The sequence below is a fragment of the Monodelphis domestica genome, chromosome 3 (genome assembly GCF_027887165.1).
Source record: "Monodelphis domestica isolate mMonDom1 chromosome 3, mMonDom1.pri, whole genome shotgun sequence".
NCBI classification, from domain to species: Eukaryota; Metazoa; Chordata; class Mammalia; order Didelphimorphia; family Didelphidae; genus Monodelphis; species Monodelphis domestica.
Genome location: NC_077229.1, coordinates 390372638 through 390400170, shown reverse-complemented (window position 1 = coordinate 390400170; position 27533 = coordinate 390372638). Strand labels below are relative to the sequence as shown.

Genomic DNA, 27533 nt, shown 5'->3' with positions numbered 1-27533 from the left:
AGAACTTGTAACCAATTTTTAAAGAGTATTTCCCTTTGAATATTGATCAAGCAGCCAATGATAACTCTACTTTGCACATTTAAAATGGAAAAGAAAATATTAAGGCATTTACTTTGACATGAAAGAATAGTGGTATTAAATAATGCTCTTCCTCCTTGGAGCACAATAGTTCAACCTGGACACATGAAACCAAACCTGCACATAGATATGTAGGAAGCATAAATTTAAATAAGTTATGAGACAACACTTGAGAATAGATCATAAAATTAATTTCTATATGATATGTATACTAAGTAATCATATTAGGGATTATTACTCTTGCTATTCATTCCTAAAAACTGAATTCTGACAATGCAAGAATACATTCTTCCCCCTTCCTTGCCTCATTTTTCCTTTGATCTTTAAAAACATTATCATTTCGAAACATGAGACCATCCATGAAGACTGCCCAACTCAAAACACTGAACTAAAGCTAGTTGCTCCTTGTTAAGTTTCTTTGGTTACATTTTTTTGAGTGATGTTAGCTTCAAATATGAAGAATAAGTATTTAATCCATTAGATTCAAGCTCCCAATCATGTAACTCTAGTATCCTATGCATATTTCAAGGTGACTTCAGCCAGATATGAACATCAAAGCTGATATGTGCTTTTAGGTTTCATGATTACAATAGTGATTGACAGGCAGAAAAGAAGAGAAGCGCTCTTGTCCAAGAATAATATTCAAAAGCAATCAATCTCAACTTGGTTAAATTTAGTGTAAATCAAATGTCATCCCTTTTATATTTGTTGATTCCTTTAACTTAACAGGTTAAAGGACTCTATATATATTATTGCAATTCTTCCTTGTGAAGTGTGTAGCCACTAAATGATTTCATCCATAATGAAGAAAGCAAATTGGATGCATGTCAACTGTGGTTTCTCTAAGATACCAGCTCTATATGACTGAGACTTAGAAAATGCTAATTGGGAGGGGGAAATGAGTAGCTTGCCTTTGTTTTTAGCTGGAGAGGATTCCTGGTCCTGGCCAGGTTTTATTTTTCATAGTGGGGTTTTATAGAAATGTGGACATTTCTTGGATGGCTCATAGTCTCTCCCTTTGAACTCATGAACCATTATGAAATTCTGGCATATAATTGTAGTGTTTTGCTTTTTTTGTTATTTTTCCATCTAAAGGTAACTTTAGTGCTCCAGCCATCTGCCTACATTTAAAGTATAATTGTAATAGGGATCATAAAGGTAACACAGATGCTCAGTTGAAATTATGTTGACCTACAGGGCACAGAGTAAGACTGATTTCTTAATATTATAGAGATTTAATACCTCAGAGGATGTAGATTCTAAAATATGTCACAAACCTTTCCTTACACATTAAAATTTTAATATTTTATACATCATCTGTACACTTAGAATCATTTGGTCTGGATTTATATTTAAGTAATTATAAATGAAATATTGTAAATTTCAAGAATTAAATTAGGTAAACTTGAAAGAGTGGGGCAAGGATCATTTAATTCATCAGTGTACCATCATAAAAACATGTGCGATATAATTTAATTTGTCAGTGTAGCATCATAAAAATTTGTGCAATATCATATAAATAAATATTAAAGATTGGTTTAAAAAATTAAGTGCATTTCTTCAGTACTGAATATCACAATAACTTTTATCCTTGTTCATTCATTAAAGAAATATTAGTAAAGTGCCTACTATGTGCATAAAATGATGGTAGGTACTATGAGTAAATTCTTTGGGCATTATTGTTGATATTGGAATAAATGATTTAATGCTTCAAGTGATCTCTTTAAGTCTCAAAAAATGCTTCAAATGATCTCTTTAAGTGTCAAAAAAGGTGACAAAAATCCTACTCTGTTTATCAGGCATTAAGGTAACTACAATTCCTTAAAGATTCTGCCAGTTAAGTGCGAGCTCTAGAAAAACCTACCAAGCCAAAAAACATTTTTTTAATCTTATTGTCAGACAGTTTGTTGCCTACTACAGAGAAACTTACCACACATGAATTAGGTATTAAATGATCAATTCTTTGGCCAGGGCAATGTATAAAATGGTAATAAAAGAGTTAAACAGCAGTGGCTATTGAGGAAATAGGTCAGAGCCTCAATAAGCAGTTTTGACGATATGTGCTAAAGATTAGAAGTAGAAGAGCTCATTGTGGACTGAAGGAGTGAACAAAGCTCTTACAAAGAAGCAACAATATGTTAGGCCTCAAAAGATGGGTAGAATTTGTTTTTGTTTAAGTATAATTATTTTTTAAAGTGGACATTTCTAAGATGAGAAAAACCACATAGCCAGGAATACAATAAATGAAAGATGGAAAGTTTTGATTATTAACTTCAAGAAAATTGGTCTTTGATTGAAGAAAGGGGATAATATAGAGGAGTGAGAGCAGGTTAAGTCATGAAAGAAAGGCTAAGGAATTTGTGCTTCATCTTATAATTAATAAAGAACCCTTGACAGTTCCTGAAAAATAGAATAAGATGATCAATGCCACTCGTTAGGGACATTTACTTAGCAGCAGTGATCAGAATGAATTTAAGTTGGAATGAGATGATGATGTCATCACACACATATGTGAAATGGTGAAGGCTTAAAATTTGAACTAGAATGAGGGTGGAAGAAACATTAAGAAGGAAGAGTAGAAAAAACATTAGGACTAATGCAGAAATCCAAAGAAATACTGGGAGAAGATGAAAATGGTCCTATTGTTTTGAACCAGACTGGTCAGGAAAATGGAGGTACCTTTGAAAGAAATGGATAGTTAGGACAAGAAGATGGGAGACAAAGAAGGACATTCTGTGAGAGAAGTAGAGCAGCCCAGGCAACACAGATGTACTCAGAGAAGCTATTAGAGTCAGTGAAACAGTTTGAAGAGTTCATAAAGAAGAGAGCTAAGGCCATGTTAAATATCTCAAAGGAGAAAAATGTAGAAAGCAAGGATAAAGGTTTATCATTGCTCATATGGGAGAGGCACAAACTGGTGGATTTCTCAACCCCAGGATCTCCAAACTCTAATGAGAAAGGTCAAATGGCTGTTCACAATAAGTTTGGGGATAAATGTACTAAGCAATTGGCAGTGGAATGTGGGGTGGAGGTACACCAGATGAAGAAGAGTGGAGAGAGAAGAAAGCAGAGGAGGGAAAAGATAGAGCAGAAGGAAGAGGAAACTCGGAGTCAGAAGAAAAATCAGAAGAATGTGATGTCATAGAATCCAAGGAAATTTTTCATTTTAAGTAGGCAGACATCACATTATGGTCCCAAATCAAAGTTCTCCTGTGTTCCATAGTCTCCACCAACTTTTAGATGAATAGTTTTGGTCATTTTCATTGCTATTTCCTTTTGGATTTTGGAAAGAGGTGGATGAATGAAACTTTGATCACAATATTGACGTGCTTTAAAATTAGTTTTATTTCTGTTTTCTTCAAACATTAGACAAATATTTTGGATAATATTTTCACTAGAATTAATTTGTATTCTTTTTAAATGTGAATCAGACAAAGCTAACACCTTAGGGATGACAGACTCCATGCCTAAATAACAGTCAAATTTTGTCAGATGTAAGGTAAAACTGTAGTCACCAACCCTCTTCCCCTTTTGGCACTTTGCCAAAACTCAAACAAACGGGTAAGTTCCTTTAAGATTTTCCAGCAGAGTTGAAGGCATCAGAGCCACCCGTGAAGTGAATTTTAAATCCCCAAGATCACCGACAAATACAAGAAATAAAAATTACACATATCTTACTGAGACTTGAGATTACCATTCAGTTCTCTTGAGAAAATAGCACTGATAATATCTCAAATGGTGTTTGGGGACAAATGAAATTCTATCTGAATTGTTTTATCTTTGGGAAAAGCTGTGTGACCTTGGACATGCCAAGAGCTAATAACTTAGAGGCACAGAGACCAGGTGTTTTACAATGAAAGCATAAAGGCACTAGCCTATAATTACAAGGTGCTGAACCATATGGTTAGAGTTTTCCACTTGAGATTGGGCTTTTACCTAAAGTGAGATATAAAAAAGGCCTTGTAATTCCCTGACCTAAATTTACAATAGAGGTTACAGTTCACTGTACTGAAAGTTGAGAAGGCAGGTGTTATTGGCTAATGTATGTGTGTGTGTGTGTGTGTGTGTGTGTGTGTGTACATGAGTGCGTGTGTGCACGTAACCCCTACACAAAAATAAATGCATTCATTCAAAGCTATATAGGTGCTAACCTGTCCGCATACAATTTTCTAATGTGGATTTTACACTGATTTTTATGTAATATTGGACCAGAAATTGTAGAAAATTTTTTCAAAAGCTAGCTTTAAAAAAATTATAAGGATAACCAGCTAACAATTTTCTAGTGCTTAGCATGTCAGGGATTATGCTAAGTGCTTTGCAAATATCATATAATTATAGCCTCACAATAGCCATTGGAGTTAAGTATTTTTATCTCCATTTTCTTTATGAAGAAACCAAGGGAAACAGAGTTTAAATGAACTGCCCAGGATCACACAACCAATAAGTGTCTGAGGTCAAATTTGAACTCAGGATTTCTGATTCCAGACTGGGAATCTAAACACTGAACTACCTACCATCATTTAGGAGTTCTCTGCTATAAATTCCTTGAGACCAGAGGTTTCTATATTGCATATTTTATTATATTGGTTGTACTAACTTCTATAGTGACTAGGTTGATGATAAAAATTATTTTAGAAGATATTTATAGTGAAAATGCGAGGGAAAATATCATACTTTAATTTTACAGTGGTGCCGTGGTGGTCAATGTGTGAAATATGGTGATGAGGGTCCCAAGCCAACCCATGGACATTGGTCAGATTGGTCTAGTTGGTCTCCTTGTTCTAGGACATGTGGAGGAGGAATATCGCACAGAGATCGTCACTGTACTAATCCAAGGTACATAATCATTTTTATTCTTCTTTTAAACCTTAAACTACTTCTTCTTTTGATTTTAAAATATTTAAATAATTTCTTCTTACCTCTGAGGCATATATGAGATTTATCCAGAGGAATTAAAATAACTTCTAATGTGTGTTTCCTTCATTAGAATGTAGTTTCTTGCACTTGATCATATTTGACTAAAAATGTACTTCTGAAACATTAAATACATATTTGGCCAAAAACTACCTCATTAAATCAGAACAAATATCTATGAAAATTAGAAATTAAGGATTAAAATAGATAACTCCTAAATAGAATCTCATATATTCCACAAAATTGGATGACATCAGGAAAGAGAGTCTTTGTATCTTCTTTTTTGCAATAAAGATTAAACAATTAAGATAATGAAGGACTGGAAAAAATCTATGAAAACATAAAACTTCATCAATATTTTGATTTACAAACTCAGGCCTGAGTGAAAAAGTTCAAAAATGGACCATTTAGTTAATCTTATCAATAAAAGTTGTTGCTATCTTAACCTGCTAGTTGGTAAAAAAAAAAATCCAAATTTTACATAGGCATATTCATTCCTATGAGATTTATATGAATATTTCACAAGTCAATTACATAGTCTGATAAAAATTACATTCATATTTGCCTAGACCTAGCTGTATCTAAAATCAGAATGCCATAAAAATACCATAAATGATTGACTAATATTCTACCCTTATCAAGGCATATTAATTATAATGCCATGTTTAAAATTTTAGTCAAATATGTTGATATACATGGATTTTAGAAATTTATAATCTGCTTTATTTGTTAAAAAAAATTGTAGACAGAATGAGGCATCATTTCTACCAAATATTTTCTCCCAACCTTTAAACGTTCATAGCAACCTGACTATAACAAGATTAAACAGAAATTAAAATTAATATTATTTCATAAGTACCATATATAAATCCATCTTCTCAGTATGTTTGGTGCCTTCCAATACAGACTTATTGAAAATGGGATTGGTTATACTCTTGTCTAGAGATATAGAGGCACACAGAAATAAAATGAATAATTAACAATCAAATTCATTCTTTTTAATGCTATTCGATCAAAAGTTGGACATTCTGATAGTTTTATTTGCCTCTGAAGCATTTCATTTTATTTGATCTCATAAGGTAAGGCAATTCAAGGGGCTGATGGGGAAGAAACATCAATGTGTGTGAATGTATGAAGACATCAATATTGTGTGCAGGGGGAACAGAAAGGGAATGTATTTATTATTCTTATCTCTGTTCTAAGGAATAGCTTCATTATTTATCATCCCTCTTTAGGTCTAAAATATAGAGGGCAGCCCTCAGGAAAATTACAAATTATATATAATATTCACATTAATAAATTGTGATCATTACAAACTGATTTACCACTTATGCTTTTCTGTGTGTTTGCAAACAGAATAATTCTAAATCCTACAAGTAAAGAAAGATAGTGCTTCTATATGATTTTAAACCAGAATTATTCTCATTATTTAAGACCTCAAATCAATTATTACATTTTTTTCTGTTCCTTGCATTAAAATGGAAACTATCCCATTTGTATAAACAAGAGGATGGTATAATAGATAGAAGACTGGTTTTAGAACCAGAAAGACCTGAGTTCAAGGTTTTTACCTCTGAAATAGACTAGATTTATACCCATGAGGAAATCATTTAATCTATTTTTGTCCCATTTAATTATGTAACTGGTAATGAGCAGACAAGTATACAAGTAGGTATAGAGACAGAGAGTTCCAGCATTGATAGTTCTTCTGATCAAAAATTATAGACCATACTTGTTCTCGTCCCCCCCAACCCATACACCCACATGCAAAAAATACCTCTTCCACTAAGATCCTTGATGCCAATTAAATAGGTATTGTTTATAAAATAATTTTATTTCACTTTCAAAATGTGAGGATGAGTCATTTGATCATCTCTGACATGCCTTACCCCTTTTCTTGAGGAATCTAATTAATGAAATATATTTGTATCTGTGGAAAAATGTATGAATCTATATTCATCATATTAGCACATTTTAAAAAGGACTGTTAAACATGTGTTTCAGGCCATCACATGGAGGAAAATTTTGTGAGGGTTCCACTCGGACACTGAAACTTTGTAACAGTCAGAGCTGTCCCCAGAATAGCATTGACTTTAGGACCATCCAGTGTGCTGAGTACAACAGCAAGCAATTTCGAGGATGGTACTACAAGTGGAAGCCTTACACTCAAGTAGAAGGTAAATTTCAAAGCAAACAAACACGCATATTAAGTATATTCTTTCCCAGCATCCTTCTCTGTTTGAAGATTACATGATTTATGGCTTTGCTATTGAGAGAATCTTCGAAAAAGATCCTTTGTTTTCCAGCTAGTGGCAGACAACAAGAATATGGTTCAGTCTCAGTACGGGCCATTGAATTTGGTCTTTTCCAGAGCCACACACAATATTCCTAGCTTTATCTTGCAAAAGAAGACATGAGTGAAAAAGTGTATGTAGATAAGGGCAAGCTCTTCACAGCTAGTGGAAAAAAAATTCCTGGAGCTTTCCACATTGATAATGGAAGTACCGTCTTTTGTCTGAAGAACAGAAAACATTGTTATAATTATTCTTATCAATGTGGTAAACAGCTTATTGGACAGAATAGCAGAATGAAATGTAAATATCTATATAAAGATATTTTCTTTGGTCTAATAATGACGTATTTGGAGTTTCTCAATCTGAGGATAAGCCAAGTTGCCTATTTTTAGCATGTACAGGAATTAGACATCAAGAGCAGATAGGAAAGATTGTTCACTAACATTATGATGGCATAGCAAAACAAAGTTAGTAGAAGACATGCAAAATTTCACTGAGGAAGAAGTTCTAATGTGTCTATATTTCTTGCATGGCCTGAAATCTGCTGTATAATATAAAACATCTTTGTAACAAGGACATAGATATCAAGCAATATCTAGCGGGCATTTAGTAAATGTTTGTTTAATTAGATAGAATTCAATTGATCCTACAAAGCCCTTCTCAGGGGATTATTCTTTCTAGTAATTAAGTTTTTATCTGCATGACTTTTAGGTTTTTGAGTAAAATGATGGAGGGGAAACTGAGACAAAGTAGTTCTAGGTATCGTTTTTGTCTTCAACCAAACCAAAACTTTGCTGTAACTAGAGAGGTGATAGAAAAAAAAATTGGCAGTAGTAGGATGAGGTAGGAAGCTTGACTTTTAGCCTGAGCTTGGCTATTAACTGCTTGCATGATCCTGGGCAGGTCATTTAGCCTTTGGACTAAAATTCTTCATTTGAAAAGTGAAGGAATTAAGCCAGATGAACTCTGAGACCCTATTCAGCCTAAAAAGTGCTATAATTCTATGATAAAATTATTTTAAAAATCCTTTTCCCATAGCAACAGATTCTATATTTAATATTAAGGCAATTTCTAGTATATCCCATGCTGAAATTCTTCAGACAGCATTAAAAGTAATGGCCAAATATTTTCTGTCTTTACTGAAGACAGGACAAGGGGAAATAGATTTATATTAGAACTGATTTAGGCTTTGAAAGTTGTTAAAATATTGGAATAGATTACCCTAAGAAAGTTGTGGACTCTCCTTGTAAGACTTTAAAAATATGCTAGCAGGGGCATCTAGGTTGCTCAGTGGATTGAGAGCCAGGCCTAGAGACATGAGGTCCTGGGTTCAAATTCTGCCTCAGACACTTCCTAGCTGTGTGACCCTGAGCAAGCCACTTGACCCCCATTGCCTAGCCCTTACCACTCTTCTGCCTTGGAACCAATACACAGAATTGATTCCAAGACAGAAGGTAAGGGTTTAAAATTTTTTTTAATATGCTAGTACTCATGCTCTCCACATGCCAGATTTCCTTCACCCCCCCCCAAATCCAAGTTGATATAAAGCACTATTCTCTGGAGATTTCATCTACATATTTTCCCTTCATCAGTATAAAAGCGCCCTGCATCTAATTGAATGTAAAGATTATGAAGCAGTTCAGTGGTTATTTGTGTTGTATTTCAGCATGCATTTTTATATACCTGGTTATTCCTATTATTTGGCAAATAAAAGGAGAGAAGTAAACACTAGAGTGTAAACAGAATATCGCCAGATTTTGGTTAAACTAATGAAGTTTTAAGGAAGAAGAAAATATGGTGATTTGATAACTTAAAGATTCTTTTTTAGAAAAAAATATTATCATACTTGGGCTATTTCCTAGAAATAAATGGACATTATGTCAATTTAAGAAATCATCTCCACCCCAGATTTCAGAGAAATGATCATAGATAACGTAAAGTATCCTCTCTGTGTTTCTCTCTTCTTTTTTTTTTTAAGATCAGGACTTATGCAAACTCTACTGTATTGCAGAAGGATTTGATTTCTTCTTTTCTCTATCAAATAAAGTCAAAGATGGAACACCATGCTCAGAGGACACTCGCAATGTGTGTATAGATGGGATATGCGAGGTAATAATGATGAAAAGGTATTATATTATAGACTTAATTTAGCTACTCAATTAAGATGCCGTTTCAGATAACATAAATGCAAGCAACAGCATGAATTGTTAACTTTTAAGTATACAGTTTTAAACTTCAGGGAGGAAGGCCAGGAGTGCTGGGTTACACTCCCAGGTCTGTCAGCAACTTTTATTGTGCCCTGGGGCAATTGCACAGAAAATTTGAGTTTTTGTTTTGTTGTTAGAAAATTGAGAGAATTTGGAGCAAATAATCTATTAAGTGTCTTCCAGGTCAAAATTTCCATAATTTGTAGAAATTTTCTGTCTTTTCTTTTCAAAGTGATTCACCAAATATGTTAATTTTAGATCTTTTATTGAATTGTTTCATGAAATTTGCCTTGGCCTTGTTATAATGTTCAATTACAGAGGGACATGGGATGAACAATAGTAAAGACTTTTGAAAAAGAATTTTTCAGAAAATAACATGGCAAAGAGGCAACTGAGTAGCTCAGTGGATTAAGAGCCAGGCCTAGAGACAAGAAGTCCTGGTTTTAAATCTGTCCTCAGATACTTCCCAGCTGTGTTACCCTGGGCAAGTCACTTGACCCCGATTGCCTAGCCCTCAACACTCTTTCTGCCTTAGAACTAATAGAAATTATTGGTTCTAAGACAGAAGGTAAAGGTTAAAAAATATTCTTTTTTTTTTTTTAAACCCTTACCTTCCATCTTGGAGTCAATACTGTGTATTGGCTCCAAGGCAGAAGAGTGGTAAGGGATAGGCAATGGGGGTCAAGTGACTTGCCGAGGGTCACCCAGAAAATATTCTTTTTTTAAAATGAAAATAACACAGCAATTATTTCATCACTTTGCTGAGAATCATCTTATTGTAGAATCAAATATTTCTCTGTACATATTCTAGAGTTAGATAAGACAATATCATATATGCTATGAATTCCAATCAATCTTCTAGGTAATGTTCTCTGGGCATCATATTCTTCTATATCCCTTTAACAATGGATAATAAAAATAAATAATAATAATAAATATAATAATAATTAAATATTTAAATTATAATTAATTTATTTATGTTATTAAATATATTAAATTTATATTAAATTTATATGTATTTAAATAAATAAAAATAAATAAATAATAAAAATAATACTAATAATTTTGGCTTGAGGTGATGTTGGTATGTAGCAAATATTATGGAGGTCTAATTTATGATAGGTCTAAAATTTTGGGGGTTTGAATATCCCTTTCTGTGGGCATAAGAACTGTTGCTGTCCTGTGCTTTAAATTGCTTTAATAAATACTTATTTGGTCATTTGATTAAGCAGCATAAGTTTATTAATGCTTTTTGCAAAAAATAAAGGGAAGGAATGCATTATCATGATTTTTATAAAGTTTGTTGAGGACAAGAATTGTTTTCTTCCTGTGGTACTTTACACGCTATTTGTGTTTAGCAAATACTTATTGACTTAAATTGAATGGAATTGAGTATTTTCCTTATGTTTGGTGAGACAGCATCATGAAGTGCAACTAGAATGCTGAACTGGGTTTCAGGATAACCTGACTTTGAATCTTGCTTTCGATAATGACTAGCTGTATGACTGAATGAAAACTTTCTACCTCTTCTAAGTCTCGGGTTCCTTGCTGGTGAAACAGGGATAACAATACACCTAGTATCTAATTTTGTTTTTTAAATGAGGACAAAATAAAATAATGTGCCAAGAAGTGTGTTATAACATAAAAGCACCCCAAAAAAGTACGTTTTTATTCTTCTGAATTTACAAATGCATGATCTCATGTCCTCCAGACAGTTGGCTGTGACCATGTCCTTGGTTCTAGTGCCACTGAAGATTCTTGTGGGGTGTGCAAAGGAAATAATTCGAGTTGCAGACTTTACAAGGGTCATTATGCCAAACACCACTACACGAACCGTGAGTATTTTACATATATTCCCTGGGTTTTCTGGGAGTTTTAAGCTAGAACTTCTTTGGGGGATGGACTTGAATTGAATAGTGAAAGCAGCAGGGGATCCCAGGTTTCAACAAGATCTTATATTTTTTTCATTTCCTGCTTTGGATAATGGTTCTCAAGTTTTTGTTTTGATTAAAAAACGAGTGGTTGCTAGGTTATTTGAGTAAAAGTGGTTCGTAGGAATAGTCAAAATTACAACAGTTTCACTCCAATTTTAAAAAGTGATTCATAGTTCTAAAGAAAATGATTGCCAAAGCAGATATTCATACCGATTCTAATGTGGATTGGGCTTCTATCCTTGGGTCTCAGCTACAAAGAACAGAAGTGCTGCAGTATTTGTCCTGGCAGTTTCAGAAAAAAAGGCTACATGTTCCTTCTTCCTTTCATCCAGAGTACTATCAGATTGTTACCATTCCTGCTGGTGCCCGGAGTATTCACATATACGAAATGAACGTATCTACCTCCTATATCGCTGTGCGTAATGCCCTCAAAAGATACTACCTGAATGGCTACTGGACAGTGGACTGGCCTGGCCGTTACAAGTTTTCTGGTACTGTCTTTGACTACAGACGGTCATATAATCAACCAGAGTCTTTAACATCTTCTGGACCAACCAATGAAACCTTAGTAGTAGAGGTAATGTCTTGTCTCATGATTTGGATGTATAGTGCTAGAGGTGACTTCAGACAGTACTAAGGAATGCATATAGTTATTGGTTTGGTTAATAAGTTTGCCTCTTATACATCTCTAAGTACTCCCAAAATGAAAGGTGGATGGAGACAGTGCACTTGACAGTTAAATCACTTGCTATTTTAGACTGACATGACATCCAGTGATGAATATTGGACACTTAAGATATTTGCTGTGCATATTTTACAGGAAAAAAAAAACAATCTATCAGGCTGTTGTTCTGAGTGTGTTTTAAAACACAGCAGCACTGTGTTCCTCTGTCGAACTAGTTAAAACAAAAGTTGATATAGCACAAACCTGTGTGTGGTCAAAGAGTTTTACAATTCACAGAAATCATTGTTAAGTGGAACTGACAACAACAACAAAAAAAGTCTAAATCCAATTAAAATGGTGTGTGGTTCTGTATTGGCAGTTTTTTGTCATGTATTATCATGTTTCAGACAAATTCAATTTTCTTTCCAATTTTGCCTTTCTCTGGATTAGCAAGATTTGGAGGAGAGAGGGCAGTAGCTACTCTATTTCTCTATTTCTTCTTTTCCTTTCCTTTTATTCCATCTGAAATGAAGGTGACATTTTAGTTACATAAAATGTCCTTTGCCACAGCAAGTGATCTCTTCAAGACTTCAATGGGAAGTGATAACTTTCTTCAAATATTTGTGTAGGAGGGATTAGACTTTTACTTGGTTCCTAAAAGTAGTATTTGGAGCTTTGGTAAAAGAGACAAATTTAAACAGGATACAAAAATTTTTTCCAATAATTAGAGATAGCCAAATGCAGAATAAACAGCCATGGTAAATGATTAAAAGGTCAAAGAAAATGTTGGGAAATATTTTATTTTTTTAGACTAGAAAGAAAAAGCAGATGACTAACATGTTAGGTATAATGCAGAGGGAATGCTTATTTCAGGTATAGGCTGGATTAAATGACACTTCTAACTATAAAATTACATCATTCTCTGATTCTTGCTCAAGCAGTGGATTTCCCCCTCTTTCTTTATTCAACTTATTGCTTCAAATATTCCTTTAAAAGTTTTTATATTAATTGTACTCAGTACTTTACACAAGCCATATTTCATTCTCTGATAACCAGACTAATTCTGCTTTCATAGGTTTGTGTAATCTTTTTATAAATATCCTTTTCTTATCTTTTTGTTTTCATATTTTTATACTCTGAGCTGATATTGCCTATATTTTTTCTTTTATTAGGATAATTTGTGGTTGTTTACACTGAATTGAAATTTCAAAACTTCCCGATCCTCTTGACCCATATAATCCCTTCTGAAGTATCTGTCTTTGGCACCAACCTATCCCACATCTGGACTTTTTGAAATCTCCTTGAAATCATACTCAAGTGCTTCCTTCCTTTACATGTATAAATTCCATGATGCATGGCCATTTCTCCCCAAGGTTGCTGCCACTTCGATATCACCAACCAGCTTTTCCTGGTTAATAAATTCAGAGTAGCAGTTTCCCTTTTTTTTTTTTGCTTCCTCTGCCCTCTGAGAGATGAAATTGTTCACAAGGTTAATTCAAGAATTTATCCAGTACTCTGACTTGACAGAGTGAGACTTGAAACAGATGGCTGGGTAGCTGGAGAAGTCCCCTCTCACTACTCTATCTTGCCTCTCTGTCAGTTTGGTAATCTGTATTTGAAAAACGTCATCCTGACCAGGCAGGCTATGGTATGCTCCAATGGTCACATTATTTTTGTTTCCCTCTTCTTTCATTTTCACCCAAATGTTCTGCTTTAAACTGCTATGCATAAACTCTCACATTTGTGGATATAAATCCATAAACTAAAAATGTATACATTTAACTGCAGTTGCATACTTTTCCAGCATGCAGTGCTATTTTAATTCTATTAAATCATTTTTGGTTCTTTTCTAATAAGGTATGTTTCTCCAGTTTAATATTGTAGTTGAGGCAGATAAATATGTAGTCCACATAAATATGTAAATGATATAATAGTTATTTCAAAAGTACGTTAAGGAGATTAAGGTGGCAGGAATTATGCTGGTGGGATAGAGGATGGATAATGTTATAAAGGGAAAATTTCTTGGAGGTAGTAGAGCATCAATAGAAATTTTAAGAAAAAAAGGACTGGGGTATATTGGGAAGGAAGATGGAGTTAGTCATACCAAATGTAATTCAAGTTAAAAGAAACATCCTAGGAAGAATTTCAGAAGGAAAAGAATGAAAAGATTGCAAAGTGAAACATCCAAAAGGTCAAACTTTTCTGGATGAGAATCAATGGAATGTCTATTTCAAGAGGACTAGAGAATGTTTCTTTTTTTTAAACTAAGAATTCAAGGGGGCAGCTGAGTGACTTAGTGCATTGAGAATCAGTCCTAGAGATGGGAAGTCCTATCTTCAAATCTGGCTTCAGACACTTCCTAGCTGTGTGACCCTGGGCAAGTCACTTAACCCCAATTGCCTAGCCTTACCATTTTTCTGCCTTAGAAACAATACCCAATATTGATTCCAAGATGAAAGGTAAGGGCTTAAAAAAAAACAACTAAGAATTTCAGGTAGAGATGACCTATGTATACTCAGTTTATATGTGACCTCCTCCTGTTCCTAGGCATGAATAAGTACAGGTCAGTAAAGATGACTAAATAAGACATTTCATTCTTACATTTGATTTCCTCTCCCCATAGGACTCAGTTTTATCTCATTGTTGTTTATGAATATTTAGGTATATAGAGTCATTAGGTGATAGATGAATAATTACATTAAAGAGCCTTGATTTTTCAAGGTGTTTTGGGGGGGGGAAATTTGGGGGGGGGCAAGGTGGAGACTGGATGACCAAAATGTGTAGAATGTGTGAAATGTGACCTTTCTTAGAGTTGACGCTTCTAGGGACTGGCAAAGAATTTATTTTGAGGTAGCTGATATTAGTTTGGTTGAACAAAATATTATAAATATGATTTCACTCTTCCTAGGCAATGTTGTCATGGAGGGTTTTTTAATTTTGTTTTTATATTACGTAGCTTATATTTAAGTCACCTGAATTGATTTACTTTTTTCCTTCCTTGTTTTGTCACTATTACCGGTTTGTTTGTTTTTTTTAGCTTCTGTTTCAAGGTCGGAACCCAGGAATTGGCTGGGAATATTCTATCCCTAAATTGGAAAATGAGAGGAAACCAGGGTCAAAACACAACTACACTTGGGCCATCATCCGTTCTGAATGTTCAGCTACTTGTGGTGAAGGTAATGCAGCACTGTACAATCATAAGTATTTATTGACAACCAATATGTGCTAGGAATAGAGATTCTGGGCCCTAAGAATAAAATTAGTAAATTAGTACCACTATGAAGAGAACTTACTTTCTACAGAGGAAAATTACATATATGTAGAAACCATATACAAAAATTATGAAAAATAAATGTAAAACAATCTCATGCATGGGAGAATCACTTAGAAACTGAGGTATCCAAAATGGCTTTGGTCTTGATAAACTAAAGATTCCAAGAGGTGGAGGTGAGAAGAGAGCATTCCAGTCATGGGACCAACCTATTCAAAGGTATAGAAGCAAATGATAAAAATTCATTTATGGAGGCAGCTAGGTGGCTCAATGGGTACAGTAAGCCTAGAGACAGGAAGACTTAGGTTCAACTGTAGTCTCAGATACTTCTTAGATATGTGACGCTGGACAAACAACCCCAGTTGCCTAGCCCTCATTGGTCTTCTGCCTTGGGACCAACACTTAGTATCAGTATCTATCTACGATAGAAGAGGAAGGAAGGAAGGAAGGAAGGAAGGAAGGAAGGAAGGAAGGAAGGAAGGAAGGAAGGAAGGAAGGAAGGAAGGAAGGAAGGAAGGAAGGAAGGAAGGAAGGAAGGAAGGAAGGAAGGAAGGAAGGAAAGAAAGAAAGAAAGAAAGAAAGAAAGAAAGAAAGAAAGAAAGAAAGAAAGAAAGAAAGAAAGAAAGAAAGAAAGAAAGAAAGAAAGAAAGAAAGAAAGAAAGAAAGAAAGAAAGAAAGAAAGAAAGAAAGAAAAAGAAAGGAAGGAAGGAAGGAAGGAAGGAATAGATACATACATAGATACATAGATACATAGATATGAAAGATAGATAGGCCAACAGGATGTTGGCCAGATTATCAGGAGTATGTATAATGTGTAATCATCCCAAAAAGATAGATTCATAGTGCCTATGTCAATCAGTTTGCCTTTCTTGCTTATGGACAACCTTGTTATGATGTTGAATTAGTTGAAGGTTTTTAAAAAATAGTTTGTACTCCTCAAGGAAAGTTACCTAAATAAATACTTCTGGAAGATAAGTTCATCCAACTAGCAGACTTAGGAAACAAACAAAAAAGTCAGTTTGAGTTATGTTATCACATTCACCTGTCTAATTCAATGATTCCCAACCTTTCTAATGCCCTGACCCCACAATACAGTTCCTCATGTTGCAGTGACCCCAAACCAAAAAATTATTTTGGTGGCTACTTCAAAACCATAATTTTGCTAAAGTTATGATTCAGAATGCAAATACCTGATATGCATTATGTATTCTTATTGTTACAAATTAAGAGGTTGAGAACGACTGGTCTAATTAGAGAAAGTGGCAGAATGCTAGGATTTTGCTCTCATAAAATTTAATGAAAAACCAATCGTTGAAGTATTGCAATTTGTACTTCTTCAATGTAAACCACTTTAATTATTATGTACAGTCTTTTTTATGAATGGAGGTAGAGAAAATAGAAGTTCAATTAATAAGAAGAAATAAATAATCCAATAATCATGTAATTGCCTTTTGGAAATAGATTTATACATTTAGTTATACATATCCTCTCTAAACCCTAAACTAAGACTTTCTCAGCTCTTGTTTAATTTTGGCATCTGAGAACTGATTAGATTTTAGTATATGGAGGTGATTTAGGATGTAAAAGTCAGGGAAGAAATGTTAGGGTAATGTTAAAATGCCTAATTAAAACTTGTCATTTTTTGGTTTCTGTGACTAGCCCCGAGGTATATCTTAGTTCAACTCTAAAGTTGATAAGCAGCTGGCTTCTACTTCACTCAACTCCTTAAGCAGCTACCTAAGGAGAGGGGAAGGAAGAGAAGGAGAAAGGGGAAAAGAGATAGCTGAGGACATACATAGCCTTTTCTGTGTAGATGCTACACAGTAGTTCACTGGATATTGGCCATCAGAGTTGTTTAACAAACCTGACTAAGATAGACAAAGACACAGAAAATCCATTTGTTTCATGTAGCCGCCAAATACAGGAGTAGCAAGTACAACTACTAAGATGACTATGATGCATTGTAGTTGTCCATTAGTACCATTCTTTTCTTAGTGTTTATCTCAATTCCTATTTTGATTGGACTAGTATTTATTCTGTGACTGCTATGGAATTGGGGGGGGGGTAAGGATTTCACCTTAAAAACATTTCACCACTGACCCTTTTTTTTTTTACCATAATAGCAATAATATATGATTGCTTCATTAATATTAGCTTTGACATGAGTTTGTATTCTAACATTTATTGTAGGTACTTCACGATTGAAATTCCATTGTATTTGTTACATGGACTAAAATGGTGGTCAATTTAATACTCACAAATTTTCAGTTTTGAAGGATCTGGCCCTTGACTTTAACATTTGATAATGTGTAGCCAGTTTTCCATAATGCCACATATTCCTTATAAATGATCCACGGGAGATCTGAGTTTGGACATAGGTCTTCAACTTTCACTACTTTCTAAAACCTATTGATCTGAAAAATCCCAGCTTTCAACACTAAAACCCTCTGTGGCTCTCTGTGTTCAGAGAGATGCTATACTTGAACCCTAATTGCCTTTCTTTTCTCCCTTTGCCTCTGCCATAGTGACTTATCACTTGAATCTCACCCATTTTCCTTCTTTCCTAAATCATCCTGATTTTTAGGTACAATATTTTTGAAAAAGACAGAAACATTATATGGGCTAGGTTATTAAAATATTTATGGTGAAAAGCAATTAGAAATATTGATAAAATAATTTTACATAGCCTAATAGGACAGTCCTCCACTTGTTAGCCGGTCTTAGCTCTCTAAAATTTCTCTGACTGAAACCATGACCATCATAATTTACTCATGGGCTGAGAGCCAATACTCCATGTGTAGTTTACTCCATTATGGCTCCCAAAGGAAAATGGTATCTTCCTAGTCCAGAGTTTTCCCTATTGATTCAGAATTATGTCCATCTGAGTGTTTTATATTAAGCTCATTTGCCTGTTCCACAATCCCAGACTTACTCTTAGTAAACTAGGAGGCTTCTTGATTACTGCCGGGACATTTGGGTATTCCATTTACATTCCTGCCTAATCTCTTGGCTAAATTTTCCTACTCTAAGAACCATGAGAAAAACAAGGCAATACAAACAGGTAAAGCCAAATGTTCCATTACCTAAAAAAGAGAACAATTCAAAATAATACATATTTTATCCCCAAATTAAGGACAACTTCTTTCATTACAAATCACTAATGTAGCTTTATTTGATCCATAGCATTAGTTTTCCATTTGAATAAGCATTTATTAAGTATCTACTGTGTGTGGGCTATGCCAGGCAATGAGTGTGCAAAGACAAAAACAAAATAGTCCTTAAAATAAAAAATGTATAAAAACATGATGTTGAGGAGCTTCAATGAGATAATGAACAAAACAATTTACAAACTTTAAATCACTACATAAATGCCAGTTATTATTACTATTATAATCCTGAAATCATTAGGCATTTGGGTGGTGATGTCTTTGCCTTCTACTTCACTCTTGCTCAGCTCAAGGAAGATTTAAAAAGTAATCCTGGAAAATGATGGTAAATATTTAACAAAGAGTCTCCAAAGGAAAAAAGTATAGAAACAAAAATTTAAGTTTAATTTGAGTTATTATATTTTCTTATGTCTAAATAATTAAAAACAATGAATCAAATTTGTAGTTATTGCTTATTTCTGAGATATAAATGCTCACACCAAAACTTTATCAGTCAGCTCTCAAAAACTTCTGTTATAAAAACTGGGAGGGTTAGAAAAAGTTTTGAAGAAGAGGTGGCACCAGCACAGCTCCCTATAAGAAACTAAGAATTATTAAATGCGGGAATGGGGATAAAGTTAATTCCAAACTGGCCAACCAGCCCCAAAACAAACAGAAAATGAAACACTATAAGGGAAAAATTGATAGCTTGGATTATAGAATGAATAAAGAAAAATGACATAAAATGTATTGATAGGTTAGAATTATATTTTAAAGGGCTTTCAATATGGGATTAATGAGTTTGCATTTTATCCTAGGGGCAATAAGGAGTCATTCAATTTTTTTTTGTTTGAACTGACACTGTCACAATTATAGGGAAAGCATTTTAATGGATATTTGGAGGATGGATTGTGGGGAAGAGAAATGGCAAACAAAGACCAATTAGGAAACTATCATTAATCCATGTGAGAAAGAATGAAAAACTGAATAACGGAAGTGGCTTTGTGGATCTTAATTATATGAGTGAACCTTATATCATGTTACAAAAGAAAGGAATGACAAGATTTGAGAGGAAGACCTTCCAAGGGAAAAGTAAAGATGACTGAAATTATAGACTTCGGGTGACAGGAGTGATAGGAAAACTTATGGGAAAGGTAGGTTGAGAAGGAAAGTTGATGAGTTTAACACCAGTGGGACATCCAGAGAGAACTAGCATTCTGGAGAGAAGTTTGGACTAGAGACACACAGTTAGAGTCTTCTCCATAAGAATATATTAGACCCAGGAGAAGTGATTATATAATCAGGGGAATGATAGAAAAGAAGATGACACAGAATAAGGAAGAAAGGAGATGGAAGAAGAAAGATGAGGAGAGAGAAGAGGATGAGACAGGACAGTAGAACCAAGGAAAGAATCTGAGTGACACTTACTCTTTCTGGGCAGAAGGTTTACAACAAACTATCAAAGGAGACTAACAGGGAATAGTGCGATAAATAAGAGAACTTAAGAATAGTTACAAAAAAGGCAGGATGGAAGACATTATCCATGAAAAGAGAATGGCTACAGTGTTAAAAGGTATTAAAAGTCAAGTAAGATAACAACAGAAAAAATTATCAAGAAGTTATTGGTAGCCTTGGAAATAGTAGCTTAGTTCAGTTAGTAAGAAATGGAGCCAGAATGGAAAAGATTAAAACATAAATAGAATGTGAAGATGTAGGGGTAATGAATGTAGATTACTTTTTCTAGAAGTCTTTTTCTATAACAGAGTAGAGAGATCTAGGACATTAGCCTAATACAGAATACATATAAGCCAAGGAAGGTTGTTGTTGTTTTTTTTTATCAGTGTGCTTTTATTTGTTGTTTGTTTAAAGATAAAGGAGCCCTAGGCATAGTTATTAAGTTGCATTAAGGGAACCAATAAATAAAGAGATAGAGAATGGTTGAATGAAGAAATTCTTATTAGAGTTATTAGAGGCAACAGAATTAAGGGCACAAATAAAGATTTGCTTAACAAAAAGGTGTTACCCATTCCTTTACAATTGTACTAAATGAAAACATAATATTTTACAGGATTGAGAAGTTTTGAGATGTGCAGAGTTCATTGTAGATAACATCAATTTTCTCAGTTAAAAAGAAGAGGAAACCCTTTCCTGCAAGAGATGGGAGGGTGGTACCTTGGGCTGTAGTGAAGAAGATAAGATTAGCCACTGAGAACATTGTAATAGAATAATAAGGAAGAATAAAAAGATTGTTTTCTATTGGTGAAAGCATAGTTGATGATCAATAATAACAATAGCAACAACTATAAATTTATATAATGCCTTAAGGCTTGTAAAACAATATTTTATCCCACTTAATCCTCAACAATCACTGAGGTAAGTTATATTATTATCCTTATTTTTACAAATGAAGAAACCAAGAGGGAAAATGATTAATTGTCATGCTCACAGTCATACCACTAGGCAGGTTTCATACTTAGGGCTTCCTGACTTCAAACCCAGCATTGTATCTACTATTCCACTCAAATGATTCTAGAGTTGAATTTAGTTAACATAAATTTGGGCTTTACAGAACTAGCATGGTTGTTTGAATTCTACCAGGGTGATTTAGTGTCAAGAATGAAGAGCATAGGAGATAGATGAGAGGGATATTCCACCTTTGGAATTTAGCAATATGTAATTAAGAAGACAATGGGTAAAGGAAGTAGAATATAGTGTTCAGTTGAATTGATTTAAAAAATAGGATCAAGATTGTGAAGTGAAGACTATGGTTATGGTTAAGGAGAAAATGGAAAAACTAGAGATCCCAGTAGGGACAAAGAATGATGTTAGTAGGAATGAAACAGAAAAACTATAAGGACAAGATATGGTAACTAAAGAAAGTTTTCAGAGAACAAAATCATAGAGGTAGTAAAATATCAGTTGATAATGTTAAAAATACAAATATCCTCATGGGTGAGTTGGAATGGAAGCTTAAGAGGAGAGAAAGGTTGTTGTGCTGGGCTCCCCAGGCATCAATGTGAATATTTAGTAAGGATGAGGGCAGGTTTTAGATTGTTAAAAAGATTAAGAGTAAGATATTAAACTCTTTGAAAAAGAACAAAAAGTGAACTCGTGACATCAAGATCTACTTTGGAAGAAATTTTAAAAAGATGCCTTTCTTTAATAGTTCTTTATACAGAGTGTAAATTTTGTGGCACAACAAACTTAATATGCATTTAGGACTTTAAATATGTAAATAATTATGGTAGCAATGAGGGAGTAAGATAAATAAAGACAAATAAAAAACGTTGTTTGCCCTCAAGGACTTTAGGGTACAGTAGAGAAGATATAAGCAAAAATATGTAATATACATTAAAATATTAAATATATGAGTGTTATGCAAAAATAAGATTTAATTCTTCTCCACTGAAAAAATTAAAATTAGTCTCAATAACAAAAATATTATATTTTTGGAGATTTATTAATGATCATTAGAAATCAAGGAATAAAGAGGATACAAAAATAAAAGACCATGTGCCCATGGCTGTTTAGCCATTTCAAAATCCCCACTCACCACCACCAGGCTCCCCAACAGGGCCAAAAAGAGGGCGGGACCCTCCACTTCCCTACCTAATATCCCCTGTCTACAGGAAGTACTTAACAACAGGAAGTCAATGAGCTCCCAAGAAATGTAGTTCTTTTTTAGGGTAACATTTTCAATTATACACCACCCTTTATTAATGATTTGCATATGTGTTCAAAAGAATGATATATGTATATAGAGTTTGGCTACAAAGAGAAAATATACTCACCCTTACTTTTAGAGTTTTATGTCATATAGTTTGTGTGAGCCTAGGAAGAGAATGGGAGAAGGATAAGAGTCCTCCATTACAGTTTCCACTAACATTTTCACCTCAACAAAGTTGAAGAAATTATTATATTAAATCTTTGTAAGAATAATTCACTTCTTCATTTTCTCTATTACTTTCTGAATGGTGATGAGAAGAATATTTGCATATTTTAAACTGGAATAATAAAATATATTAAAATTCTACAATAAATGGTCATTTATATAAATTAATCAGCTTCAATTTATTTTTGTATTTTCTAGTAGTAAGTATACAACTTAATAACATTTGAGTTATTAATATGAATGTACAAAAAAGAAAGTAATATATGTGTCAAAAAAGTCAAATTCTAAAGGATTGGAATAGAAGCTGTTGAAAATAAGTTTGTGAATTTATGGCAGTGATATATACTAGACAAATGACATGAAAAGAAGAATCCAGAGGGGTGAATGAAAGATGAAGCATTGTCTAAAAAATCATACCATAAATATTTTCATTTTTTTCATCCTTTTAGACACTCAAATAATAAAACCTTTAGAGTTTGGGTGTTTGGCAGAACTGAGACTTGGGCAATAAATCTTGCTAGGGGAAGAGAAAATATTGTTGTCTAATGAGTAGTAGAATAAGCAAATGGAGGCAACTAAAATAAAACATGTTAGGAATTTTGTAATGAAGTTAAATTAGAAAACAGACTAAATTCCAATATAAGAACAAACAGAAGCTTGTAGGACAAAATCAAAGTGGCATGGTTCGTACTTTGGGAATGAAATCTAATACAGAACTATGTGGTGCAGTGGTTAGAGTGGCAGGCCTAAAGTTAGGAAGTCTAATCTTTGTGAATTCAGATCTGGCCTCAGACATTAACCACAAGGCCTTGGACAAGTCACTTTGCCTTGTCAGCCTCAGTTTCTTTACTTATATCATGAGCTAGAGAAGGAAATAGCATACTCCAGGACCATTTGCCAAGAAAATCCCAAATGGAGTCATGAAGAATGGGACATAACTGAACATCGACAAATATATAAAAGAAAAATGAAATTCTGAATATATTTCTATATCCCTTTCTATAATTCCCTCAAACTCTTCTCCTTCCATCTCCTTTTATATTTTTGTTCCTTTCCCTAAAAACCATAAATTTAGAGGTAAGAAGATCTTAGAGGTGACCAAGACATCTCTATTCCCAATCATTTCACAGTGAGCTGTCTTGGTCAAGGTTACATAGGTTGAAGTGGCAGATTATAGCCTTAAAGATCTAACACTTCAGATACCAGTACATTCCATTCTCCATGCTACCATTATTTAGTTGTTCATGAGGAATTATGAATAACTCAATGAAATATTGCAAAAGTTGAGAGGGAAGTCAATATCAGTCCCAACATTAGGTCATTATTTGGTTAATTCTATAGAGAAAGTATAATAAGAAAAGCATGCTATACTTTTAAAGTATTATGCAATGAATCAAATGGAAAAAATACATAAAGCATTACTTCTATCTACTAACTTATATTTTGATGGATCCATGACTACAGAGATAGGGATAAAACCCTCCACCAATATAGATCACAAACCCTGCATTCCATGTAAGTCGTGTCCTTATCTTTAGAGATTTCTCTCACAATATTGGAAACTTTCCTTATGTTCTGCAATATCACGGAAAAAAAACTATTGTATCATTTGGACCATCCATTTGCTTTCTTTTATTTTTGATAAAGGATCAACTTAAGACCTCCTTTGGTCACATATGCCAATAGTTATGTCCTTTACACCCATCTTATGTTTTAATCATAGTTAGTAAGCTGCTTCTCTAATAGGCCCCTCATGGATTTTTCTGTGTTTTTTAAGGTGACTTATAATTTCAATTCTTCCAAGATTCTAGTATTGTGATGTTTTATGATTTATGGCTGTATAACATCATTGAAGGGGAAAATTGCATTAAAGGAATGGGGATATGGGGTCGTTGTTTTTGTTGTTTGAGGTTATGAGTAGTTTAAGGCAATTTTATCATGAACACCTTAAAAATCTCAAAACCATATCGATAGAAAAATACCTTTAAAGATTGATGGCTTCCATGCAAAAGTTAACACAATAAAGGATAGCAAAATCTATGAAGAAAAATATGACTTGAAATGAAGCCATGAAAGAGACCAGAGCTTATTGATTATTCAGAATACATATGCCTATGTGTTATGAGTGTTCCTCAGAAAGAGAGTCACAAAGTCAAGGACATGGTAGACACTTCTGGAAAATTGTCTATTAACACATACAAAGAATAACAGGATAGATCCAGAGTCATTTCAGAATCGGCTCACTAATCATGTAGAGATTAGAGCAGAAGTCAAAGTAAACATCAAAGTAGAATGCAGATTAATGATGAGAAGCCAATGCCAAATTACAGAAATTCCAACCAAACCTATTCAAATAATAAATAAGCAAGATAAGATATAAGGAAAAAGTAAAGATATTGACTGTTACACAGGCAATGCAACTTATTAAAAACAACCATTATGTAGAAAAAATGAATGGAAGTAAAACAACCCTGACAAGGAGGAAGACAAAAGATCCCTAGATATAATAATCTCCTCAGAATATCAAGATTATTTCTTTAATTAAAGTTTTTATTCAAATCATCCCCCATAATATGTTAAATGTTTAGAAGACATAGAGAGTACTATTAATTTTTTCATCTTAAATTTGTTTTTTGTCATATTAAAATACCCAGGAAACTGAATCCCTCCCTCCTCTCTCTCCATTAGAGAAGACATTATTTAACAAAAATATATAGGTGTATATATATATATATGTATGTATGCATATAGATATATAAACAATGTCATTTCTAGTTATCACTTCTTTCTCTTAAGGTGAACATACCCAGTATGTCCTTCAAACAGTACTTATGTTGCTAAATATAATGCTCTCTTGGTTTTGCTCATATATTATTCATAAATTTATACAGGTCTTCCCAGATCTTTTTTTATTAACCTGCTCATTTCTTATGGCACAGTAGTATTCAATCATAATCATATACCAAAACTTGTTTAGCTTTTCTCTGTTTGATGAGTAGCTCCATTTCCATTTTCTTTGCCACCACAAAGAAAGCTACTATAAATATTTTAGAATATATATGTTCTCTCACTTTTTTCCTGAGGATCTCAGAAAATAAACCTTATAGTGATATTGCTGGGTCAAAATATATTCATAGTTTTGTAACTCTTTTGGCATACTTACTCCCTAAAATGATTGACTTGGTTCACAGTTCCACCATCAGTGTATGCATATCATCATTTTTCAACATCCCCCCTAAAATTTATCATTTTCCCTCTTATCACTAGAGCCAATCTGATAGGTATGAGATATCTCAGTATTTTTATTTGCATTTTGCTAATTAATAATTATCTAGAGTGTTTTTTCAGATAGTTTTATATGTAGATTCAATGTCTTCATCCAAAATTCATATATTTTGACCTTTCATCAGTTAGAAATGCATCATATTCTTGTATATTTGACAAAGTTCTCTATCCAAGAAACTGTCTATAAAATTTTCCCCAATTTTCTACTTTCCTCCTACTCTTGGCTGCATTTATTTTACATTTCTTAATTTGAATGTCCTCTATTGTTCACTCTCACTTATGCCCTAGTCTTCATTTATTATTAATCCCCCTTATCTTATCTCCATGACCTTTTAAAGAAAGAACCCAACCATAGCTACTTTAGAAAGAAAGATCAGGTTTCAAATTCAGAAGATAATAAAATTAAAACACCCACTTATCAAACTTCTAAGAAAAATATAAAATAGACACAAATCTAAAAAAATGTTCTTGAAAGTTACATTTTTAAAATCCTTTTAAACCAAATGAGAGAGTTCAAGCAATGCAAAAAAAAAAAATCACAAAAATTTTGAAAGGTTAACAAATTGGGGAAAGAGGTCCAAAAACTCATAAAGAAAATAACTCATTAAAAATTAGTGGGCATTGGCAGATAGCTAGGTGGCTCAGTGGTTTGAGAGCCAGACCTAGAGACATGAGGTCTTGAATTCAGATCTGGACTCAGATACTTCCTAGCTCTGTGACCCTTGGCAAGTCACTTAACCCCCATTGCCTAGCCCTTACTTCTCTTCTGTTTTGGAATCAATACACAGGGTAGATTCTAAGATCAAAGGTAAGGATTTATTGTTTGTAAATAGATCTGGACAAGGAGAAGGTGATAACTTCTTAAGGCAATAAGAAATAGTAAAAGTAAATTTTAAAAATGGAAAAATAAAAGAGAATATTAAATATCATATTACAAAAGCAACTGACATGGAAAACAGATTGAGGAGAGACTATATAAGAATTATTGGACTACCTGAAAGTTATGTTTAAAAAAAAGTAAGTTTAGACACTATACTTCAGGAAATTGTTAAAGAAAATTGCCCTGAAATTTTGGAAATAGAAGAAAAGTAGAACTTGAAAGAATCCATTGATTACCATCTATAGGATATACCAACAGGAAAACTCACAGGAACATTATAATTAAGTTTTGTAATTCCTAGGTTAAGGAGAAAATACTACAAGAAACTAGAAAGAAATAATTTAAATTCTGTGAAACTATAATCAGTATAATATAATATTTAGAAACTTTTACACTAAAGCAACAAAGAGCATAGAATACAGAAGTTCTTTTTTTTTTTATTTGAGTATTTTTCTAAGGTTACAAAGATCATGCTCTTTGCCTCCCCTCCCCCAACCCCTTCAAAGTAACTCACGTGCAATTCCACTGGGTTTTACATGTGTCACTGGTAAAGACCTATTCCCATATTATTGATATTTGCACCAGGGTGATCATTTAGGGTATACATCCCAATCATATCCCCATGTGATCAAGTGGTTATTTTTCTTCTGTGTTTCTACTCCCACAGTTTTTCCTCTGAATGTGGATCATGTTTTTTCTCATAAGTCCTTCAGAATTGTTCTGGATCATTGCATTGCTACTCATAGAGAAGTCCACTACAATTGATTGTACCACAGTGTATCAGTCTCTGTGTATATTGTTCTCCTGGTTCTGCTCCTTTCAGTCTGCATCAATTCCTGGAGGTTGTTCCAGTTCACATGCAATTTTTCCTGTTCATTCCTTTTAGCACAATAGTATTCCATCACCAGCATATACCACAATTTGTTCAGCCATTTCCCAATTGAAGGGCATCCCCTCATTTTCCATTT

At 33.6% G+C, this 27533-nt stretch overlaps 1 protein-coding gene across 1 annotated transcript in view; it reads left to right on the top strand.

The window, feature by feature from the left end:
* The window catches only part of ADAMTS16 (ADAM metallopeptidase with thrombospondin type 1 motif 16), a 261354-nt gene that overhangs the window by 122797 nt on the left and 111024 nt on the right, over positions 1–27533 (top strand). Inside the window, exons 12-17 of the mRNA XM_001370697.4 lie at positions 4766–4914; positions 6997–7169; positions 9265–9395; positions 11205–11328; positions 11760–12004; positions 15129–15267. Coding sequence (XP_001370734.2) covers positions 4766–4914; positions 6997–7169; positions 9265–9395; positions 11205–11328; positions 11760–12004; positions 15129–15267 — 961 coding nt within the window. The remainder of the gene's footprint in view (positions 1–4765; positions 4915–6996; positions 7170–9264; positions 9396–11204; positions 11329–11759; positions 12005–15128; positions 15268–27533) is intronic.